Raw genomic sequence first — 22,715 nt, 5'->3', positions numbered from 1 at the left:
GGACCAGGCAAAGGAAATATTGTTGCACACCCCGTGAGCCTTACTGATATGACACATTCAATATTATAATAAGTAACTAAACCTTGTTGTAAACTGTCCTGGGAACTTGGCTATAGGGCAGTCCATAAAAGCCTAAAGAGACTCACTTACCCCAATAAATAATAATTTTCACAGGGATATATTTTTAATCAACAAGGGCTGAACTGCCAGCCATATTGGCCCCCAGCCCCTTGCAAATTGAGACACAGGGAAGGGGCTTTTTGAAATCTCCCTATCCACAGTCTGAACAGCAACAGATGCTCTGCCAGTCCTCTCCTTATGCACCTGTGCATCTTAGCCTATCCGCCTAGCAGCTTGGCTTGCACAGCAAAGCAATGTCCATAAGCAAAACACTCTGGAGCTTATTTGCATCGGAGAAGGGAATGCTAGGAGGTTCTGACTGCTTTTTAAGCATCACTTTTCGCACGCAACCTTGCAAGACCACCAAGCGATAGAATCATCCAGGAACCCTTTTACATTCTTCGCGCGCAAGGGACTCGACATGCGTCTGTGAAAGAGCAGGAGGGGAGAGATCATCGCTAGGACTGGAGGTTCCTATGGGGCTAGTTGGGAAGAGGGCAAGGGTGGCGAGGAAATGCTGGCGTTGAGAAACGAGCCGCCTTTCAGTCCCTCGAGAGGGTTAAATATGGCTTTTTCACTTAGTTGGCTCACAGATGCCGAAAGCTCCGCTCCGTTTGCCTAGTTAAAAGGCTGCCTAATCTTCCCCTCTGCCCCGTAAGCAAATCTCCTCCAGCAACAGCGATGCCAAAAAAAGGGGGAGGGGGGCGGGCGGCGGAAGCGAGAGCTGCTTCAGCTTACAGACGCCCCACCACCACCCGCACCTTTCTACCCGTCTCCCAGAGAAAACAAGTAACTGCAGCTTCCCACCACGCCTCCCCATTCCCAAAGGAGCATTTAATGCAGAAGACAACAGGATATGGGCGAGGAAGGCGTCGGGGGAGGGGGGGAGGCAGGCATAGACTTTAGCCCTCACCTTAATACCCCTCACAGGAAGCGACCCCCCTCCTCCTAACCTCACCCAGTTAAGTGCCCATTATGAACCCAGGAAGAGAAATTGGGGGGGGGGCGGCGAGGGACATGCTTACCTAGCAACTCTTTGGGAACGTCGGAGCTCTCTTCAGTCATCGTTCCCCCCGTCTTCTCTCCACAGCGAGGTGTGTGTGCGTATGCGCGCTGGTTGCTGGGGACAACTCGCGCCTCCTCGCCACGAAACAACTGCCCAAAACGCAATTATTTTGGGGTAGGAAAAACAGGAGAGGGAGGGGCAACAAGCCTGCTCCTGCTGCTGGTGGTGGTGGCGTCTCTCCCTCCTTTCTACCCTTAAAAAAAATCGGTAGGCTGAAGACGACCAAAAACCGGAGGGTTACTTAGAAGATTATTGCTACATGACGCCTCTCCATTTCGGCTGCAGGGGGAAGGGGGCGAGAGAGGTCCACGGGCGGAATGGTCTCCCCCAGGCAGAGACCGCAGCGCAAGCCTCCTTCCGCGGCGCTAATCCCCTTCGCCGCCGCCGCCGCCGCGTCTGCGCTCGTCAGGCTCGCCTTCCCTTCCTCCTTCCCGCTTTCCCCTCCTGCCTCACGCAGCCGCCTCCTGGCTTGAGGTGCAAGCGGAAAGCGTGGGTGGAGGAGGAGGAGGACGTAGTGGCGGCGGCGGCGGCATTCCTTACTCCCGCAGAGAAAAGCCCAGCCCCGGCGAAGGGCTTCGCTTCGTGCGCGCCCACACGCGCGCCCGGCTCGGCCTCTTCACCTCGCGAGAGCCGCCGCCGAGAGGGTTGCTCTTTCTCTCTCTCTAAAGCAGCAGAAAGACTTTCTTCTCTACTCAGCCGCGTTTCCTGCCAGCCCTACATTTGCAACAGATTCCATGCGCGCGGCCAGGGAGGGAGGGAGGGAGGGAAGCGGGTGGAAGAAGAATTAAGGACATTTGTAGCAATCCCCTTGGTCCCTCCTCCCTCGCCTCTCAAATCACAGGATCCAGCAGCAAAGAGAGCGCCGGAGAGAGAGATCGGGGGGAGCCATCTGCTGGTTTGAGGCGGTCTAAACCTGGGCAAAAAAGGGGGGGATCCTTTCCCTCAGCCCCACCCACTTCTTGTCTCCTGCTCCTGAACCGTGAGAATCCCAAAGCAATTGGTTGTTTTGAGAAGCTGCGCATGGAGTAAGCCGCATCGAACTAAATGGGTTTTGATTCCGAGTAGACACACATAGGACTGGGCTGGAGTATACACTTACATGCAAAGGGTGCTTGGCATGGCAGTGTAGGGGTTCATGTCTAAAAAAGGGGTATCGGGGCTCAGGAGTGGGCTCTAATTAAACCTGGAAAATAAAGAGAATAATTAAGCAGTGCCAGCCTCAGGGACTAATTATGGCCTTCTGCTGCAGGGGTAAAAATGGATATGGAACAAGGGGGAAATTCACCTTTTACTTAAGGCTTGTGAAACCTAGAATCCTCCAGGTACTGTAGACTAGAGAGCCCATTGTCAATACAGTGGTACCTTGGTTTGCATACGTTTTGGATTACAAACACGCCAAACCCAGAAGTGCGTGTCCCGGTTTGTAACCTTTTTTTGGATTACAACCCCTTTTTTTCTTTTTTTTTCTTTTGGATTATGAACATTATTATTTTTTTGAGGCCCCATTGGCAAAAGCGTGCCTTGAATACAACCTGTTTTGGTTTACAAACGGACCTCCAGAACGGATTATGGTTGTAAATCAAGGTAACACTGTACTAGCTGGAGGTGATGTGAGTTGGAACTACACCTGGAGGACCACCAGCTCCACATTCCTGTTTTACTACTCCTAATAAGAAAAAGAATTTTTATTATTTGTACCCTGCCCATCTGACAGGGTTGTCCCAGCCACTCTGCACAGCTTCTAACAAATATAAAAGCATAACAAAACAACAAACATTAAAAAGTTCCCGATGCAGGGCTGCCTTCAGAGGTCTTCTAAAAGTTGAGTAGTTCTTTATCTCCTTGACATCTGATGGGAGGGCGTTCCACAGGGTAGGTGCCACTACCAAGATGGCCCTCTGCCTGGTTTCCTGTAACTTCACTCAGTGAGGGAACTGCCAGAAGGCTCTTGGATCTGGACCTCAGTGTCCAGGCTGAACGATGGGTCTGGAGACTTCCAGTAATGCATTTAGTGTGGTCACGCTGTCTCTACACCATCACCACAAGTGCTGTTATCTTCTTGGTAGATAAAACCTGCTGTTACCACTACAAGAATGTTTAACTTCAGGAGCTTTACCTGGGAGAGAGGAGGCCATTTGTCTATTAAGAAGACAGACTGGCCAGCTGGCAATGTACCTGGAGGTTCTTTTCAGTCCCGTGTGAGTATTGTGGTTTGAACTGTTAAGAGGAACGAATGAATTTGTTACGTCACATTGATTGTTAATTAATGTTTTCTGCATACCCAGCGGCACATACAGGGTGTTCTAGAGCAGCATCTCTAGGAGTCACTAAATTAAATACGTAACAATTTTTAAATGGAGAGCAACAGGGCTATGGGCCATACATTGAGCTGAAATGATAGGTGAGATACTTGTAAAATTATGGATATACTATTGTTACAAAAGAGGGTTTTTTCATTGTCGAGAGAAATCAGGACAGTCAACATTATCATTACTTACTTATTTTTGCTTCTATTGCTCTCCTATCCTCTTCTGTCCTGCTTCAACAATCCCTTTATTATCTTTTGCCCAAGATAAGCTTTTCTGCAATTCCTTTGAAGCAAGAAATTCCTTTCCATCATATAAGAATGCAATGCACAAACAGTGCCTTCTACTTTGTGGCCTGACTGCAAGATGGGAGTTCCTAGCATATACGTTTCATCTTATTTTGATTGTATTAAATGAAATTATTTTTGCATCAATTATGTTTTAATTAACTTTTCTTCTTCAATTGGTCTTTGTCAGGCTTTGCTCAAAATTGCATGCCCAAACGAAAACTTGTACTATCATATAATCACCACTCATTTGAATTCAGCATCAACGAGCTCTTGCCTTTTTTTAAAAAAAACCTTGGGCAAGGACTCTGTGCTTTTCAAAAAACTGCCTGTTTGGCATCGGTTCCCCTGGTGAACCTCCCCTTTTTGCATGGAAGCACGGTAACAGGGAGACTGCATCTGTTCAGCCTGCTGTGTATTAAAGGACAGTTCTAGCCTAATACATATTTTAAATATAATATTTGCTTTTTTTCATGTACATATGTAGAGGATAGGCTCTGCATGTAGAAGATCCCAGGTTAAGTCCCCTCTCAAAAATCTTGGCAAACTGCTCCCAGCTGTTCTTCCATGTGTAGAAAACAACACTGAACTGGATGGGCCAATGGATTGAGGGTAGGAGTTGCTGCTCTCACTGTGCTTCACGTGTTTCCTTTCCTGCCCTGGGGCCTCCAAGAAGGGGCGGAGGAGGAGGGGTGCGGTGTGGGTCGACCACCCCGGGTGTCTTCGCTGAGGGAGGTGACATTTGGCGTACCGTCTGCCCCCGACTCCCAAGCCTACCCCAAGCCATTGGGCGAATGGGGGAAGCTGCACCGCTTTGCCGGTGGCACCCCCCACTTTCCACTTCGTTTTAACAGCTGGGGGAGGCTTGGGCATCACGGGTGGGTGGCGCTCCGAATGTCCGCCACCGATGGCTTGCTCTGCACTGGGTGCCGGGCATGCATGCCGCTCTGTGCACCCAAGCGTCTATCCCACACCTAGGAGGGCACCCTCCATGCCCCATCCCACACCCTTTGGGAGCACGCCCACCCTGGGCAGCGCGGGCATATGCTTTGCCGCTGCCTCCAGGGGTTGAGGTGGGGAAAGTTCCTGCCAGGAACACCATCACTGCTATGCAGCATATGAAATATATGGTGGCAGCATTTTATTTTATTTTTAAGAGCTAGCAGTTAGTTTCCTGTTAACTTTTTGCATTCCTGAGTCTCTTCCACCCCCTCCTATTTCTGCAAAAAAAGAAAAAAGTTCCTATGGGAAGCTACTTTAAATAGTTTAAAAAATTACCAGTTCTCAGAACTTTTCTCCGGGGAAAACAACAGAGAATCTTGTGGCACCTTAAAGACTTCACAAAATATATTTCCACAGGCTATGGTAGACAGAGTCCACTTAGCCAAATGCATTGTATTCCATAGATGCTCCTGTGGATAGAACATGATTGGAAAGGGTGTGGTGGTTGTAAAAAGTGTCGTTGGGGAAATGAAATGCAGAAGTTAAAAGATGCAACAATGAAAACCATGTTATTAACCGTGGGAAGGACATTCTGAGGAAATCAATGGAAATTGATTTATAAGGAAATTTCAAATAAGGAAATTTCAATCTTATTTGGGGGTGGGGGAGTGAAATGGGAGTGGAAAGGAGGAATGGCGTCACCACATTTTTAAGGCGAAAGTTTACCAGAGTTTATAACTGTTTAGTAACTTCAATGGAAGTCATGCTACTATTGAAATCAATATGGACTTAGATTAGTCAATTGATTTCAGTGGGCCTGCTTTGAGTATGGCTTAGTTGCATACCACCTGTTCACTATAAACACACAAATCTCTAATAGTTTATCAAAAATATATTGACACTCAGTGTATGTATTTACTAAGTAGAAATAATTTAAAAGGGAACATATTTCTCCCAGCACCCAGTTCATTCAATACACGGTAATTTATGCTGGCAGCAAAAAGCCTTCATAAGCATCAATGACGATATGGCATTTCTGGTTCATATAAATAATGATCTGAGTCCAAAGTCTTTAACAACTTCCTTTTCTCTGTCTTCCTTCATGCACCCATGGCAAGTTATTGAGTCTAGCCTCAGAGGTCAGGTACCAAGTCTAGTTGAACCAGTCTTCTTCTGTGGCTATGTTGTGTGAAAAACATTGGTGCCTTTTTCTTCTTCTTTCTGTTGATGTAATTAAATTCCATACTAAATTTAAATGCCAGCCCCACTTCAGTTTTCAAAAAACAAAACAAAAGCCAACAGAATGCATAGGAGATTCAGTTCATAGAATATCCATTCATGCCACTTTTACGACTTGCGATATCATTCCCAAATTCACCCACTTTTTCACATTTCCAGCAGGTATGGATATAATTTGCTTCACTTTCCACACATTAATGGCAGACGTTTCATTCATTCATTCATTATTTAGATTTATACCCCATCCTTTATCACTTTCATGATACCCGAGCAGAGAATTGTTAACAGGTGGGGGTTGCTAGACATTGAGGAATCAAACACCAGCTTATAAGGATGTCATGTACATGGCAGTAAGAATTTAATAGGGTTCTCCTGTGATGCCCAGGGACCCAGGTGGCGCTGTGGGTTAAACCACAGAGCCTAAGGCTTGCTGATCAGAAGGTCGGCGGTTTGAATCCCTGCAACGGGGTGAGCTCCCGTTGCTTGGTCCCAGCTCCTGCCAACCTAACAGTTCAAAAGCACGTCAAAGTGCAAGTAGATTTCCGTGTGCAGCTCTGGTTCACTGGCCACATGACCTGGAAGCTATACATTGGCTCCCTCGGCCAATAACACGAGATGAGCACCGCAACCTCAGAGTTGGTCACGACTGGACCTAACGGTCAGGGGTACCTTTACCTTTAACTTTTCCTGTGATGCCTGGCCTTGATTTCCTTTGGAGGTCGCAGGATGTTTATGACATTTTGTAGAGATATACAGGTTGTACAGATATACAGGTTGATTCACAGCTGAAAATTCCATGCCCCCCATCAGATTTTGCAGGTGGTTGGGGGACAGTCATCGCCTTTAGATCCTTGCTGAAAGAAGCTCAGTCATCTTGTGTATTTAAGCAGCCTGAATCTTGTCTTTCGCATCTGCAGAACTGCAGGCTTCCTTTCATTATCAACATTCCTTAAGGGGGAGAAAGGAGAGCCTAGCTCCACCATTTCAGCAAGCAAACTAGTCCAGCAGGTTTGACCAGTTTTGAATTGGTTAACTCTCTCCTCCAAACTTAAGAGTCGACTCACTGGACTCCCAGCATTTCCTCGAGATCTCATAACAATGTCTCAAAATAGTTCTGCCTTATGCGATAAAGCCGGACTGTTAGAGAAAATAATTTCACAAGTTACACCACTAATATCTATTGCAATCATTTTATTAACTTCTTCCTAATGTGGACCATTAAAATTAATCTCCAGCTTTGTTACTGCAAGGACCATTACGTTTTTATCTGCTTGCTACTCTCTTGCAAGAGCCCTCTGTGTTCTAATTAGAGCTAAACAGAAAAGAATAACTGCTGGTATTTGTATTTTCAAAGGAGAGCTGCAGCCATTGTCACACTGTAACCCAATTATCGATGTGCAATACCTCCTCTGCTCCACCTTATTAACTGAAGAATGGGTGTTTTTCACCTTGCATCTTTTTCTCCCACCCCTCACACTATTTCCTTAATATCTAGTCTGAAGATGACTTCTTGCTTACTACTTTGTGAACATTAAATGGATTTGTCTGCCCCTTCATTCTTTCCTACCAAACCTTGCAGCCTCCTTACACTCTCTCCCCTGGGTCCTTGCCCCCTCAGGGTTGCATTTGTAGTACAAATGTCACAGCCTGAAAACAATAATCATATATAGAATGGAAGAAGAGTGCGCCCTCTTCCCCAATCTTGAAAACATAGGAGATTATTTCTCAGTTAAAATTCCTATTTTTTGTGCTTGTGTTTGTATGCATTACATCCCAGACCAAGGAGCCAACTCCTTGGTGCCGAGGTCCCTTTGCCCCTCCCCAATAAAATATTTGAGGGGGACAGCCCCCCAAATATTTTATTCAACTTGGTACCCCTGATTCCAGATCCGAAATCAGTCTTGAATACAGGGGTACCTCAGTTTAAGAACAGTCCTGTTTACAAACAACTTGGTTTACGAACTCCGCAAAACCAGAAGTAAGTGTTCTGGTTTGCGAACTTTACCTTGGTCTAAGAACAGAATCTGAATGGTGAAAGGGCACCGCCAGTGGGAGACCTCATTAAGGAAAGCGCGCCTCGGTTTAAGAGTGGATTCGGTTTAAGAACGGACTTCAGGAACGGATTAAGTTCGTAAACCGAGGTACCACTGTATGTTAAAACTCAGGGCTTGACCACATTGGAGCATTGTTTAGCTGTTAATGCACTCCACCCCATTTGAATTAGACAAGAGTCATCACCAATTGCATATATTTGAATCTGGATCGGAGGAGGAACTTCAATCTTTTCCATTAAAGAAGTAGCCATTCCCTTTTGTACTTGTGCTTGTCCTTGCCTCCCAATTTGTTGATTCTATTATCCCAGTTATGTATTGACAGGGTACATATGCCCAGATAGCCGTGCCCACCTTGTTTTATGAAAAAAAAAACCGACCCAGGAGGTATGCAAAAGCACACAGGCAAATGAAAATTTGTTTGCACAGTTTTCTGCTTTTGTGCCCATAAAGGTAAAGGTAAAGGGACCCCTGACCATTAGGTCCAGTCGTAACGGACTCTGGGGTTGCGGCGCTCATCTCACGTTATTGGCCAAGAGAACTGGCATACAGCTTCCAGGTCATGTGGCCAGCATGACAAAGCTGCTTCTGGTGAACCAGAGCAGCGCACGGAAATGCCGTTTACCTTCTCACTGTAGTGGTACCTATTTATCTACTTGCACTTTGACGTGCTTTCGAACTGCTAGGTTGGCAGGAGCTGGGACCAAGCAATGGGAGCTCACCCTGTCATGGGGATTTGAACCACTGACCTTCTGAGCAGCAAGCCCTAGGCTCAGTGGTTTAACCCACAGCACCACCCGCGTCCCTCTTTTGTGCCCATATGAAGGATCAAAAGAAGGCGGGTGGGCTAAGCTCCTCACACACCCTTACTAGCAGGCTGGAAAAGAAATGAAAACAATTGTAAATTCTCAACACATACGTTTCAGATTGCTGCTCAATATTTCTGGTGTAGATTTTTTTCAAAAAAATGTGGCCTGCTTGTGCAGTTTCCTAATTTTGTACAAATCTGACGGAGGGAGACAGAGAGAGAGACAGAGAGACAGACAGACAGAGAGAGAGACAGAGAGAGAGAGAATCCATGAAAATCCATGAGATTCCATTCCGGAGCACACTGGGAATAAGAGCACAGCCAGAAGAGAAATTAAATGGAAGCACTGAGGAAATAGTGGGGGGTAGCAGAAAGTGACCATTGATCCACCTCCCCCCTCAAACACTAAAACAAATTATCGGAAGGCCCAAACGGTGCTGTTCAGAACCTGATTTCCCCCAACTTATTGGATCATTCTCTTACTGGGTAAATCAAAAATTATAGGGGAAAACATCAAGGCTGGTGTCTGTCAGTAACATCATGTGGACTATGCACATTAAATGTGAAGGCACCAACATAAGTCAGTGTAAGGATTAAAGATACCAGTTAATTAGGACCAGAAGTCCAAACCACATAAGGGAAATAAAACAACCCATTTCATTTAACAATACTACAAGTTCATAAATTTGTCCCAGAAGCTCTCTATCACAATAACATGCACAGGAAGCTACCAACGACAACAGCAGATGATTGCCAAAAAAGTGGGAGAGGCTTGGTCAACGGCAATCAAACATGCGCCTTCAGCTATGGCCAGTGACTTCCAGTTTTCCGGCAGAAGTAACACCAAAACCTTCTCTGGCTGGTCGTTGGAATATATGAGTCAGTCCTAGAAGCTACTGGACCCCACTGAAGATTCAGAAAAAGTGGTTTTCATGAAAGGCAGTAGGAACTGGTCTGGATCTCAAAGATAAATGTGTCTGTTAACAGCATGTCACGATGGCTATGTATGTAACACTTCTGTTAATCATGAACTACCCACAAAACTGACTGCAACACGGTGGGGTTTCTGGCAGTAAACCCCCTGCTTTTACTGAGGTGGTAGAATCATCCATTTAAACAGAAAGAGTTAGGGTTACCCACAAGCTACATTCTGTATAAACATGCGGTCTCTGCTTTGGTATAAATATGAACAGTTTGGAATTGTAGGGTATTTTTCTGAGCTTGCCGCAGTGCCGGATCGGCAGATTTTGTCATCGGAACAAAAGCCTGTACTCCTGCCCTCCTCGGTCCCCTTTGTGGCACTCACTTGCCCTCCCTCTCAGAGGAAGGGAGGAAAAGTATCCACATTATCTATTGATCTATAAATCTGTAGACATAAATATTTTTATGCTATTAGAAACAAGCTGCAGAAGAACTGTCTGAAACAGCAGCAAGGTTCTTAGATTTTTTTTCTCCCTTTACTGCTGTCTTTTTCCTGATTTACCTGTCCATTTTTATTGTATTGTTGCTGCTGTTTTCATGTGACTAGACTGAGTACTGGAAGGGACTCAGCTTGCCTTAGACCAGGGTTTCCCAAATCATGTCTTCTTCACCATTGACTATTCTGGTCAGTAAATAAGCGGTTATTCACTGGATCAAAACTGGCTGTCACTTGTCTGTTCTTTCATTCCTGCTAACTGCAGTCACAGCTTGCCTTTCCTTTGCAACTTTATTATTAATCTTTATCCTTTCCCCCATGCATAAGCCACTGCTGGCAGTAATCTTAACCGTTCCACTGACAGGAAAAATTATAGGGTGCTCAACACACAATGATAATTCTCTCTCTCTGGCACTAATTCATTTGCGCTGCCATCAGGGAAGCATCATCAAGCTTTCAATGCATTATCAGTTCCTTATTGATAGGAGACATTCGCTGCCTGCACATTCTTCACAGGAGGTCAAAATGAGCTTGCATTCTGTGATGTCCTGTTGAATTTTCTACCCTGGGAAATTCTGTTAGTTCCTGGTTTCAGCTATCTGGATTGCCAGCAAAATTAGCACAGAAGAAAAATGCTTTTAACAGAGTGTGAGATACAAATTTTTATAAACACATTCGCCTTTTCTCCAGATAACAAGGTCTGGCATTTGTGACACAGCTAAAATTATTTGGATTATCTTTAGGGCTGCCAAGAAAAACCTCTGCCAGGATTGATTTAAGAACATTTTGCACATTGAAGGGTACAACTTCACCTTTTCTCAGGAGCTTTTTTCCTTAGGAGCTGTCAACCAATTTCCCCCCTTCAAAATAGTTTTAGCATTAGGGTTGGACACATTTTTGTTTTGTTTTTTAAATCAAAGTCTGTGTTGTTGTACTACGGTACTTACCTCACATCTTCCAGTCATAACACCAATGTCAGAAAAGTCTCAGATGGGTTTTCTTTTGAAAAGGAGATCTACCTAGAGGCACATCACCCTTATTTGCCTACTTGAAAGCTATCAACAGACTGTTGTTATCTCAAAGTGTTTGCATAAGTGTCACTAACTGCATGAATCTCCGCATATGTTTGTGCTGTAAAAGTGTATTTGAGCCTCTGTTGTACTTTCTGTGTCATGCATGAATGCTGTCAATGTGGGAGAGAACCCGAGATGGAAAAATAAATGTGCACTTGAACAATTTTATACTTAGTTTTATATTTCGGTCAAAAGCCAATTTAAGCCTCATACATATATTTAGGAGGATATGTAGCTATGACTTCCTCCCCCCCCCCCCAATTTATATCCTGCCCTTTCTCCCCAAAGAGGCCAACACATAAAATAAAATCTTAAAATAAACTAAGGAAACATTCTAAGAACATTCTCTCAATTTTAGGGTTGCAAGGTGCAGTATTTTTCCATCGTCAAATTCCTGGGTAAACAGGGATTTATTTATTTTTTATATAAAAGAATTGTCATGAAAGTAAAAAAATAATTATTATTTATTAGATTATACCACCCTTCATATGAAGATGACATAATGAAGGAGACAGACAATCAGGGAACCACCACTGAAAAGGCCCGTTCAGAAAGCCTTCAGTGGCAACACCACTAAAAAGGCCTTACCTGCCGATCTCGCAGCCAGGAAATCACACAGCTCAAAGTTGGAGTTAACTCTTTATAAACACCTTTCTGATTCCAATGGAATGGAGAGGTGAAGCTTGTTAGCATTTTCACCCCTCCCAATGTGAGAATCAGAAAGTCTCCAGAGAGAGAAGTGGGCGGGAACTGTTCCTTCACTCAATTGCCTTACTGACTCAGCTAATTTAGTAAGGCGTGGTATTGCTATATTGCTATGTAGCTGTTGTAAGTACTCTGGCTCTCTGTTATGCTGTGTGTTTGCAGTGAGAGCTGTTTGTAACAGCCTATGTATATATTCTGTAAATAGCTTGAAATAATAAAGAGGATTAAAAACCTCTGCCGCACATCCATTGTTTATTGAAGCAGGAGGTGCTCCAGTCGTCCTGTTAGCCCAGTTGGGGCAGAAGAGGGACTGAAGACGTGGATATAACCTCATAAAACTATCATATGGTAGCAGAGGATGGTTTGTGCGGATGCATGAGTTGCGCAGTGGATGCGTGCTTTGCTGTGTCGCTTGGCTGCTGAGAGGGAGGACGGTTCTGCTGATCCAGTTTTCCTCTGATGCTGTACATCGTCTCCAGGCCTGGATGAGCTGTTGCTGCTGTTGGCTGGACGGAGTTCTGATGCTGCACATTGCCAAGTCGTAAGCTGTTTAATTTCAAGCTGGTTTACAGAGAGGCATGCTTAAAGCTGCCAAAAAGATAAGAGACGCTTTTCCAGTTTGCCTAAATTAATTGTGCTGAAAGGGGGAGTGAAGTTGCTGGGAGAGTCAAGGCTTTTTGTGTTGCACGAAGGGAAGTGTCTTGCTGTTAATTTAAAACACAGGCATGGCTTCTGCACATATTGGCCAAATGGCTCTGTCTTTTCCTCTCCTGACGCCAGAAACGTACCCTACCTGGCAAGTTAAAATGAAGGCACTTTTACAAAGAGAAAAGCTTTATCATACCATAGAGGATGATTCCCCCGATGAGACTGATGATGAATGGGCAGCCTGGCATGAGGCAGACATGAAAGCCAGGGGGACAATTGTTTTGAGTGTCTCAGACCATTTGTTGGTCAATTTAGAGAATGAGGAGACTACAAAGGCTGTTTGGAATAAACTTAAAGATATGCATCTACGTCAAAATGCAGGCTCAACTGTGTTATTTTTTAAGAAACTCTGTAGGCTGGAGCTGCAGAAAGATGGCGATTTGCCCAGCCACCTGGCTCAATTAAAACGTCTCAGACAGGACCTTGCCCAGCGAGACTTGAAATTGTCAGAGGCTGTTTTTGCAATGCTCATGATAAATAGCCTAGATGAGTCGTATGATGCAGTTGCTACTCAGCTATCCACATTGCCTAATGATCGTTTAACAGAGGATCATGTATCTGCTGTGCTCATGAATGAATGGGATCGCAGACAAACGGCAAGAGAGAATCGAGGCAAAGTTATTGAGAGTGTTTTCAAGCCTTCGGCAGGAGAAAGTGAAACTTCTGCTAAAGCTCTTAAAACTCTACGCTGCTACTCTTGTGGTGAATTTGGGCACTACAGGAATCGATGTAGGAAGACTTTAAAGCAAAAGGACAACTTCAAAGGCAGAGGGGGAGGAGGCCGAAAACCCCAAGGACCAGCTGCATCAAAGGCTTTGGTCTCACGTTGCTCTAAAAAACTCAAACGTTCTGTTTTCATTGTCGACTCAGGAGCAACCCGGCATGTTGCCAATAATAAAGACCTCTTTGTTCATCTGGAGAAACAGGGAGGGGCCATTCATCAAGCAGACGGGTCGTCAATTAAGAGTTTGGCTCAGGGTACTGTGTTTTTGCAGAGCCTAAATGCAACAGTTAGCAATGTTATGTATGCTCCTCATTTGCAGGATAATCTCCTAAGTGTTTCTCAGTTAGACGCTCTAGGATTTAAAGTGGTGTTTGAAAACTCTCGGTGCGAAATTCTTCGAGATAACAAACTCATTCTTTATGCCAAGTGTGTTGATGGTTTATATGTATTGCCTTTTGTTACAGGTGCAGCTGCTAAAGCAAATAGAGAAACTGAAAAGGCATGCTGTAACATATCAGTAGATAAGAATGAGAAAATGCATAACCACTGTATTCATGATTATCACCGTTTGTTTGGTCATTTGCATTTCCAAGCAGTGGCAAAAATGCAAAATATGGTTGAGGGCATGAAAGTCCAAAAGTGTCCTTACCACATGAAATGTGTCTCTTGTGCAGAGAATAAGATTAGACAAGCTCCCAAAGGTACAAAGTCTGGGAGGGAAGTAAAAAAACCTTTTGAGATGGTGCATGCAGATTTGGTTGGGCCTCTAGCGCTCTCTAGAGGCAACTCACGTTACTTCATGGTTCTGATTGATTCTTATTCCAAATATGTTTGGGTTTATGTACTGCAGAAAAAGTCTGAAGCCTTTTAAGGTTCAAACAGTTTTGTGCATGGCTAAAAAATGTGCACAATGAGCAGGTGCGTCACTTTTACAGTGACAAAGGTGGAGAGTTTCGTTCAGAGCAATTTGAGAGCTTTCTTGCTGAACAGGGTATAGAGCACATGACTGCCACGCCCAGATCTCCATGGATGAATGGTTTGTGTGAAAGAGTAAACCAAACCTTGCAGCAAGGTATTAAAACTCTGTTGCACGATTCAGGCCTACCCAATCCCTTTTGGGGGGAAGCTTTATCATGCTTTACGTATGTTTATAACAGAAGATATCAATCAGCCATTGGTTGCACCCCATATGAAATGCTGTTCAGGAAAAAACCATTTGTGAAGCATTTGAAAAATTTTGGTTCAGAAGTATGGGTGCATACTTTGCAAAATGACAAACTGAGTAAATGTGGTCAACATGGCATCTTTCTAGGGTACGAGAAAGGTTCATATCGTGTGCTAATGACAGACACGAAAACAATTAGGTTGACCAGAAGTAAGGATTGTAACCCAAAATGGGACAAAGTTGGTATTTTTCAGTGCTACCCCATTTCTGGTGATGATGACACAAAGCCAGAAAAGAAAGAGGCAGATCCTGCTGATGAATCTAGCGTTAGTGAGGAATCTGACACTGACACAGACTATCAGAGTGCAAAAGCCTCAGTTAAACAGACAGATGAATCAGACACTGATGTAGATGTACAACCTTTGTTTACAGTGGGTCACCATTCTCCCAAGGAGGAAATGGACCCAGAGGATCTGAGAATTTTGCACAGGTCCGAAAGAGCCACCAAGGGAAAACCGCCAAAGCGATTTTCCAAAGAGTTTGCAAAAGCTGTCACTACTAGCGACTCAGATACAGTGTTTGAACCAGCCAGCTACAAAGAGGTTCAAAACTTGTCCACAAAGGATGCTGAACCTTGGCTTAATGCCATGAAATCTGAGTTAAAATCCCTAAAACAAAATGAGACATGGGAATTGGTTCCAAAAGAACCAGGTATGAAATTTGTAGACAGCAGGTGGATTTTCAAAGTAAAAACTGACCAGCATGGTAAAGTTGCCAGATATAAAGCCAGGTTAGTGGCACGTGGTTTTTCTCAGATACCTGACCAGGATTACCATGAGACGTACTCGCCAACAGTCAGATTTGAGAGTGTTAGACTCTTAATGAAACTTGCTGCTGAAGAAGGCATGACTATATCGCATCACGACGTAAATACTGCGTTTTTGTATGGAATTCTTGATGAGAATATTTATATGCTGCCACCAGATGGAGTGCAAGTCAAAAAGGGAATGGTGTGCAAGTTAAAAAAATCCCTATATGGTTTGAAGCAAAGTGCTCGTTGCTGGCACACTAAACTAACTGAAGTGTTGTTTTCTTTAGGGTTCCAACAAGGAAAGGCTGATTCTTGTGTTTTTGTGAAAGAGTGTAATCAACAAAAGCTATTTTGTATTTGCTTCGTTGATGATATCTTATTTCTGTGGAAAGATATTAATATTTACAAAAGCACTCTTGAGAAATTGCAGAAGCATTTCGACATGAAAGATCTAGGGGAAGTCAGTAATTATCTCTCTCTGGAAGTAGAGAGAAATGAGAAGGGTGATGTTTTGCTGCACCAAACATGCAAAATCAATGAATTGCTGAAAAAGTTAAACCTGACTGATGCAAATGCTGTAGATACCCCTATGGTCACAGGTTTCCAACATGACACAAATGCTGAGGCATTTTCTGACACCACATTGTTCCGGAGTGTGTTAGGCAAGCTCAGTTTTGTAGCAAGGTGTACCAGGCCAGACATTGCCATTGGTGTGAATTTGCTCAGCAGATATGCTAATCAGCCCACAGTATCTGACTGGAAAGCTTTAAAACGCATAGTTAGATATTTAAAGGGCACTATGCACTATCGGTTAAGACTTTCAAGCCAAAAATCAGGAGGTCTTGAAATCTATGCAGACGCCAGTTTTGGCAGTGACTTAATGGATGGAAAGAGTACATCAGGCGTGTGTTATCTGTACAATCAGTGCTTGTTTGATTGGAATTGTAAGAAGCAAGCAACAGTAAGCACGAGTTCATGTGAAGCGGAACTCAATGCTCTAACTATCACTTATGAATGTAGAGTGGTTATTGCAGCTATGTCAAGATATGAGAATAAAGGTTTCGTGTCCAATTCCAGTTTATCAGGACAACAAAGCCTGCATAGCGTTGATCCAATCAGAAGGGTGCAAGCAGAAAACAAAACATTTACAGATTAAAATGCACCGTGCCAGAGAATGTATTCAAGAAGGAGTTGTTAAAGTTACTTATATGCCAGGGAAAGAAATTCCTGCCGATGCTTTAACTAAAGCTGTGAACAAGGAACAACTGGATGTGTATGTTAAGAAATTACAGTTGTGTTAAAGTACAGTTGTGTTAAAGTTCTCTCAATGGTCGGTTTGAAAAGGGGGAGTATGTTAGCATTTTCACCCCTCCCAATGTGAGAATCAGAAAGTCTCCAGAGAGAGAAGTGGGCGGGAACTGTTCCTTCACTCAATTGCCTTACTGACTCAGCTAATTTAGTAAGGCGTGGTATTGCTATATTGCTATGTAGCTGTTGTAAGTACTCTGGCTCTCTGTTATGCTGTGTGTTTGCAGTGAGAGCTGTTTGTAACAGCCTATGTATATATTCTGTAAATAGCTTGAAATAATAAAGAGGATTAAAAACCTCTGCCGCACATCCATTGTTTATTGAAGCAGGAGGTGCTCCAGTCGTCCTGTTAGCCCAGTTGGGGCAGAAGAGGGACTGAAGACGTGGATATAACCTCATAAAACTATCAAAGCTGTGTGTCATAAACATATAGATGACACTGTGGCCCAAATCCCCAGGTGACGGCTCTCAATTGCTTCATATAGACATAAAGTAGCACAGGACTGAATGGACTCTTGTGGGACTCCACAGACCCCAAGCCATGGAGCTGAGTAATGATCTCCTAGCTTCTGCAGGTAGCAGCAGAACGCCTGTAATAAGAGAACTTCCAACTCCTACTTCCTTGAGCCATTCCAGAAAAACACCATGACTAGGGGTGTCCAAAGTAGCCGAGAAACAAGAGGGTCACACTGGTTTGTCTTGCCTCTCTCCTCTTCACAGAGTATGGGGTAGCGTATGAATTTATGAAAACATGTTTTGGATTTGTAAATCATGAATCCTGCTCAGCTTAAAATAATTAGTGGTCCTTCCATTGTGTTTCACAAAGGATTCAATAAAACCCCAAAGCATGGATCTCCTCTGATTTTTTTTTTAAAAAATCATTGATTTTTTAAAAATCCACTCTCAACCTGAATGTGTTTTGAACTTGGCCTCACATGATGTAGAAATGGCTGAAAACAATAATGAGAAAGCAAAACCTATGGAAACATCCTAAAATAACAGGATAGTGGGCAAGGACATTCCCAGGAGACCAAGGAAGAACTTGTAGTATATTGCTTTGCTAGTATTGGTGTGTGATTTTGCCATAATTAATTTTGCATTGGGAAAATGTGATTCCCCCCCCCCCGCCACCACAACCAACAGCAAAATATAGGCTGTCAGTTCAGCAGCTCAGGATGAACATGAATACAATTAGACTCTTGACAAAGCTCATTAGTAGCTGCAGCACTGATGGGATTATTCAATGGGGGGAAGGTTGTTCTCACAAATTTCCTAGCTATGATTACAAAAGGAGAGAGAGAGAGAGAGAGAGAGAGAGAGAGAGAGAGAGAGAGAGAGAGAAGGGATGGGGGTAGGAAGCAATTACTGCTTTTTATTTTTCATCTCTCCTAGTCCTAAATGCATTAAAACGTGATAGAGTACCGTAATTCTAGACAGGTGAGGCTCAACTGATACTTTCTTTCTCACAAAGCAAAGGTGCTAAAAATGTTATCATATGTTATAGGACTGGGGATATGAAAGCATTTTGCACTGCCTAAAACTCACCCTTGGCTGCAATGCTGTGAGACAATGGAAGAATAATAAAATATGACAATTTGGAAAAAGGTGTTTGTAACTACAGGTGAAGACTCTTAAAGAAGAATTCCTTAGTCATGGAGCAGAAATGTTATAAGGGCTTTAAGGGCTCAGGTAGTCCTTAGGTTACCTTGGATCCAAGTTGTTCAGGTTTTTTTGTATCAATATTGCTTTGGGAGAGGGCAGAATACCAGGAGTTTTATGTTGAGAAAAAGGGGACCCCACAGACCGAGAACTGAGCTTGTTCCCACTCCACGAAAGGCTGACTTAGATTTTTGCATTATAGAAGGTGCCCTGTGGAGTCTAAGGGTGTGGTACATACTCCTGTTTACTCCAGCTTCCGGTTTGGGAAGCAGTTTACACACAACATTATCCACAATCCATATCTATCCTGTCGTTTCTTATGAAAACCTGTGGCTTGGTGCCTTTCACCCCAAACCAGCCTCAATCCAAATTGAGACGAAGAACAAGTTAGCTGCCCTTTTAAGGCAGTAATACACACACAGCCAAAAACTATGCCCACAGTTACCTCAGGACAAATTCTTCTTCCCTTGAGATTCTGTGTTCCTCTCTTCCTAATAGCAAGGAACAGCAGGGAACTGCCTGATTTTTCACCACACCCTTCTTTCTGATGAGAAAAAATGAAACTACGGTAACCGTGAAACACTTATTCATGTGAGGGAGGGTTGACACCTAGTGGCCTAACGCTGTCAAAAGAAAGAAAAACTGAACATGTGATTCCCCCAGTATTCTTAACCTTCTGTATGGTCATGTTGTAGACGTAAAATATATTCGTGTACATATAGATTATTCAGTGTTAAATAATCCGGCCTAGCATAATCTTTCCCCTTTTATCCTTGACTAAAACAGTACTTGTTCTTATGCACCTTTAAAGAGATGTGTGCCTGGAACGGCAAAACTGTCTTCCTCCAGATGAACTGCCATTGTTCCTAACTATTGTGCATGCTGGCTGGAGCTGATGGCATTTTTAGTCCAACAACATCTGGAAGGCTAAAGATCGGCCACTCCTGGAGTATACTCAAGATCACTAAATGGACATAAATATTTATTTATTTATTTATTTATTTATTTATTTATTTATTGTGTCCGACTCTTCGTGACCCCATGGACCATAGCAAAAAACTCCACGGACAAAACTCCATGGACAAAGACAACAGGCATTTATTTATTTAAAAAACCCTAATTCCAGGGTTGTGGGTTCGAGTCCCAGATTGGGCGAAAGATTCCTGCATTGCAGGGTGTTGGTCTAGATGACCCTGGTGTCCCCTTCCAGCTCTACAATTCTATGATTCTACATTTTGTAACTTTTTAAATCTTTCTCCCCTCCCCCAATTCAATCAAAGCATAGCATACATCTAGAAAGTAAGTTAAAAAAATATTTAAAGCCTATACAGTGGTACCTCGGTTTATGAACACAATTGGTTCCGGAAGTCTGTTCATAAACTGAAACGAACTTTCCCATTGAAAGTATTGGAAAGTGGATGAATCTGTTCCAGACAGTCTGCGGAGTACTTAAACTGAAGCGTTCATAAACTGAAGCGAACTTTCCCATTGAAAGTAATGGAAAGTGGATTAGATTAATCCGTTCCAGACGGGTCCGCGTACTGAAGCGTACTTAATCCTGTAATTGGGTGTAATTGGTTCCGGAGGTCTGTTCATAAACTTAAGCATTCATAAACTGAAGCGAACTTTCCTATTGAAAGTAATGGAAAGTGAATTAATCTGTTCCAGATGGATCCACGGCGTTCGTAAACCGAAAATTCGTAAACCGAGGTGTTCATAAACCGAGGTTCCACTGTACATGAAATAAGCAGGAAACAAATATACTGCCCAGAGAATAAAATCAGTATTGCCTATGTAAATTAAATGATAGATCAAGGATGGCATGCTTGTGTCGCAAGACTGATGGATGCCATCAATAACTTTGGAAAGGGGGAGAAATAGACTGAGAATGATCAGTGGCCATGTCAGTAGGACAATTTTTTGTTAGGGAGACTAATTGGAACTTGCCTTTTAAGTAGGTAGCAGGAGCAGCTGTACCACGCCCTGGCACCACCACTGCTGCTGCTTACCAAACTTTCTGCTAACCTGTTCTATTTCTGCACCATCCCAGTAGTGTAGACTTTTGCTTTCCTATGTTAGAATTGAACTAGGTGCTAAACTGGATGAGTTTTGGATTAAGTGGACAGCTGAACTGCAGAGGCCAGCATGTAAGTGGAATTATAACTCTGCAAGCACCAAAATATCTTTAGATTTGTGACCACAGCTGATCTAGCAGAAAATCATCTTGCAGATACACTAGGCCAGTGTTTCTCAACCAGTGTGCCTCCAGATGTTTTGGGACTACAACTCCCATCATCCCTAGCTAGCAAGACCAGTGGTCAGGAATGATGGGAGTTGTAGTCCCAAAACATCTGGAGGCACACTGGTTGAGAAACACTGCACTAGGCTCTAAAAGTGTACACTAAAAGTGGAGACACTCTAAGTGTGTTTTATGGGCTTGCCTGGTTATGACTCCCTTCTGGCATGCGGAAATGAAACATCTCAGTTTTATACCAGTAAGTAGGATTGCTCTACTTATCAATTATTGTTAGGATAATTATCTGTGAAACGGAACACCAGATGGAATGCAGCATATTGATTCTACAGGCAGTCATTGTGCCTAGGCATAGTACTCCTAACTACACCACACACGGAACAATTAACAAAGAACCTTGGACTTAATGGTAAAGGGACCTGAAATTTAACAGAGCAAAAGGCAAGTGAAAGAAATCGGGAAGTCTCAAAAGCGAAGCTTTCTATATTCTGACCTCCTAAACCACACCCTAACCATAACTCCCTCTCTTAGATCTCTCAGTCAGCGGCAGCAATGCTTAGCTTTGGAAAGCCAATTGTGAAATGCTGCCCTGCCAGCCTCTGCTGGTTTTCATCATCATCATCATCATCATCATCATCATCATCATCATATTTGTATGCTGCCTTCCCATAGTTAAAAGTCTGCTCAAGGCAACTTACAACATAAAAAGATTTATATAATTAGAAACATAATGAAAGCAGTCATAAACAGTAAATAAAACACATCAAAAAGTACACAACCAAACCAAGCAATTTCCACATAAGTTATAAGTTACGTTCAGATTTTTATTTAGGTTGTAAGTTATGTTCTTTGTTTCTGCAGATAAAATCAATAAAAATATATATTAAAAAGAACAAATCGGTCTACTGCTTAATGGTAGAAATTACAGTTGCCTTTTTTGGTCATTTCTTTCATCTCTCTCAAGACCCAGCCTTATAGTTTATCTTTGTTATCGGGCCTTTAGCCTCATTGGCCATTTTAGTCCCAGGCTTTCTGTATAGTGTGTCTCTGTAATGAGGTCCAGCTCTAGGTTTGGTTAGTCATGGTTCCCTATAAACAAATTAGGACCCTAGGGCAAAAAATGGTAAATGCTCCTCTTGATCCTATTTCCTCAGATGAAGAAGAAAAAGCTCATGGGTTGGCCATTTCAACTCCCCTGTCTGCCCTTGAAAGATCCTCTCTGGCTCCCTCAGCCCCCTGCTCTGCTCCCTCAGCAGACCAGAGCTAGGAAAGAAGGTACACCCAAGCAAAAGGAGGCTAACAAGTGGATTGTCGATTTAATCCTAGCTCGCTTGAATGCCTTGGAGCAAGCACCCCCAAACTCAGCCCTCCAGCTGTTTTGGGACTACAACTCCCATCATCCCTACCTAACAAGACAAGTGGTCAGGGATGATGCGAATTGTAGTCCCAAAACAGCTGGAGGGCTGAGTTTGGGGGTGCCTGCCTTGGAGGCTGGACCCAGCAGCAACCTTCTGGTTGTACTAGCCACTCAGGCAAGGATCAATCCAGTTTTCATTTCCTGATGGAAACAGTGCTTTGCCTGGGGTTGGGGTTCTTCAACTGCAGCAGTCGTCTCTGCTCGCTGCATGTGAGCAGGTGTGGCAGCCGTAGTGGTTTCCTCTGGGGTCAATACTCAGCCACCTGTGCATCTGGTGTCGGAGCAGACATCCTGATGTGGCTTTTTCAACTGCTGCTCTTTATGACTCTTAGTCTGGAGTTGGAGCAATGCCCTTTGGAGAACTTTTGCCCCCACTGGCTTTTTGTTTTCTTGCTTCCTCCGCCATTTTGGTGACGGGATTATGTGGGCTTATTTTCACTGCTCTGTCGAGAGCATGCTAAAAATACAAAGAAAAAGGAGGGGGATGACATTGTTGTTTCAAACTCTCTCACAGTGCAGTACTGGATTTAAATAAGACAAACATGCCATAGCTTGTTGCATGGGCGTACCCAGGATCAAAACTAGGGGGGGGCAAGGGGAGGGGCCAAGGCACGGAAGGGGAGGGGCCACAAAGTGGGCGGGAACAGCGAACTCG

At 43.6% G+C, this 22,715-nt stretch overlaps 1 protein-coding gene and 2 long non-coding RNA genes across 6 annotated transcripts in view; all 3 read right to left on the bottom strand.

The window, feature by feature from the left end:
• The window catches only part of CARMIL1 (capping protein regulator and myosin 1 linker 1), a 132,331-nt gene extending 128,986 nt beyond the window's left edge, over positions 1–3,345 (bottom strand). For all 3 annotated transcript variants that reach the window (XM_035125236.3, XM_035125237.3, XM_088676238.1), the window contains exon 1: positions 1,146–3,345. In XM_035125236.3, coding sequence (XP_034981127.3) covers positions 1,146–1,185 — 40 coding nt within the window. In that variant the 5' untranslated portion in view covers positions 1,186–3,345. The remainder of the gene's footprint in view (positions 1–1,145) is intronic.
• Positions 3,346–5,808: 2,463 nt separating this feature from the next.
• LOC148684796 (uncharacterized) lies at positions 5,809–18,956 on the bottom strand. 2 transcript variants are annotated; one of them, XR_015951648.1, is made up of 3 exons: positions 18,835–18,956; positions 10,736–10,835; positions 5,809–5,942 (listed from the first exon to the last, which is right to left on the bottom strand). It is a non-coding gene; the product is annotated as an uncharacterized LOC148684796 (long non-coding RNA). The 2 variants fall into 2 exon arrangements; XR_015951649.1 differs by lacking the exon at positions 5,809–5,942 and adding an exon at positions 6,964–7,097.
• A 2,486-nt stretch (positions 18,957–21,442) lies between these two features.
• The window catches only part of LOC132592554 (uncharacterized), a 29,466-nt gene continuing 28,193 nt past the window's right edge, over positions 21,443–22,715 (bottom strand). The window contains exon 4 of the long non-coding RNA XR_015951655.1: positions 21,443–22,517. This is a non-coding gene — a long non-coding RNA (uncharacterized LOC132592554). The remainder of the gene's footprint in view (positions 22,518–22,715) is intronic.

This window comes from Zootoca vivipara, chromosome 8 (assembly GCF_965207765.1).
Source record: "Zootoca vivipara chromosome 8, rZooViv2.hap1.1, whole genome shotgun sequence".
Taxonomy (NCBI): Eukaryota; Metazoa; Chordata; class Lepidosauria; order Squamata; family Lacertidae; genus Zootoca; species Zootoca vivipara.
This window is presented reverse-complemented; position numbering and strand designations above follow the sequence as displayed.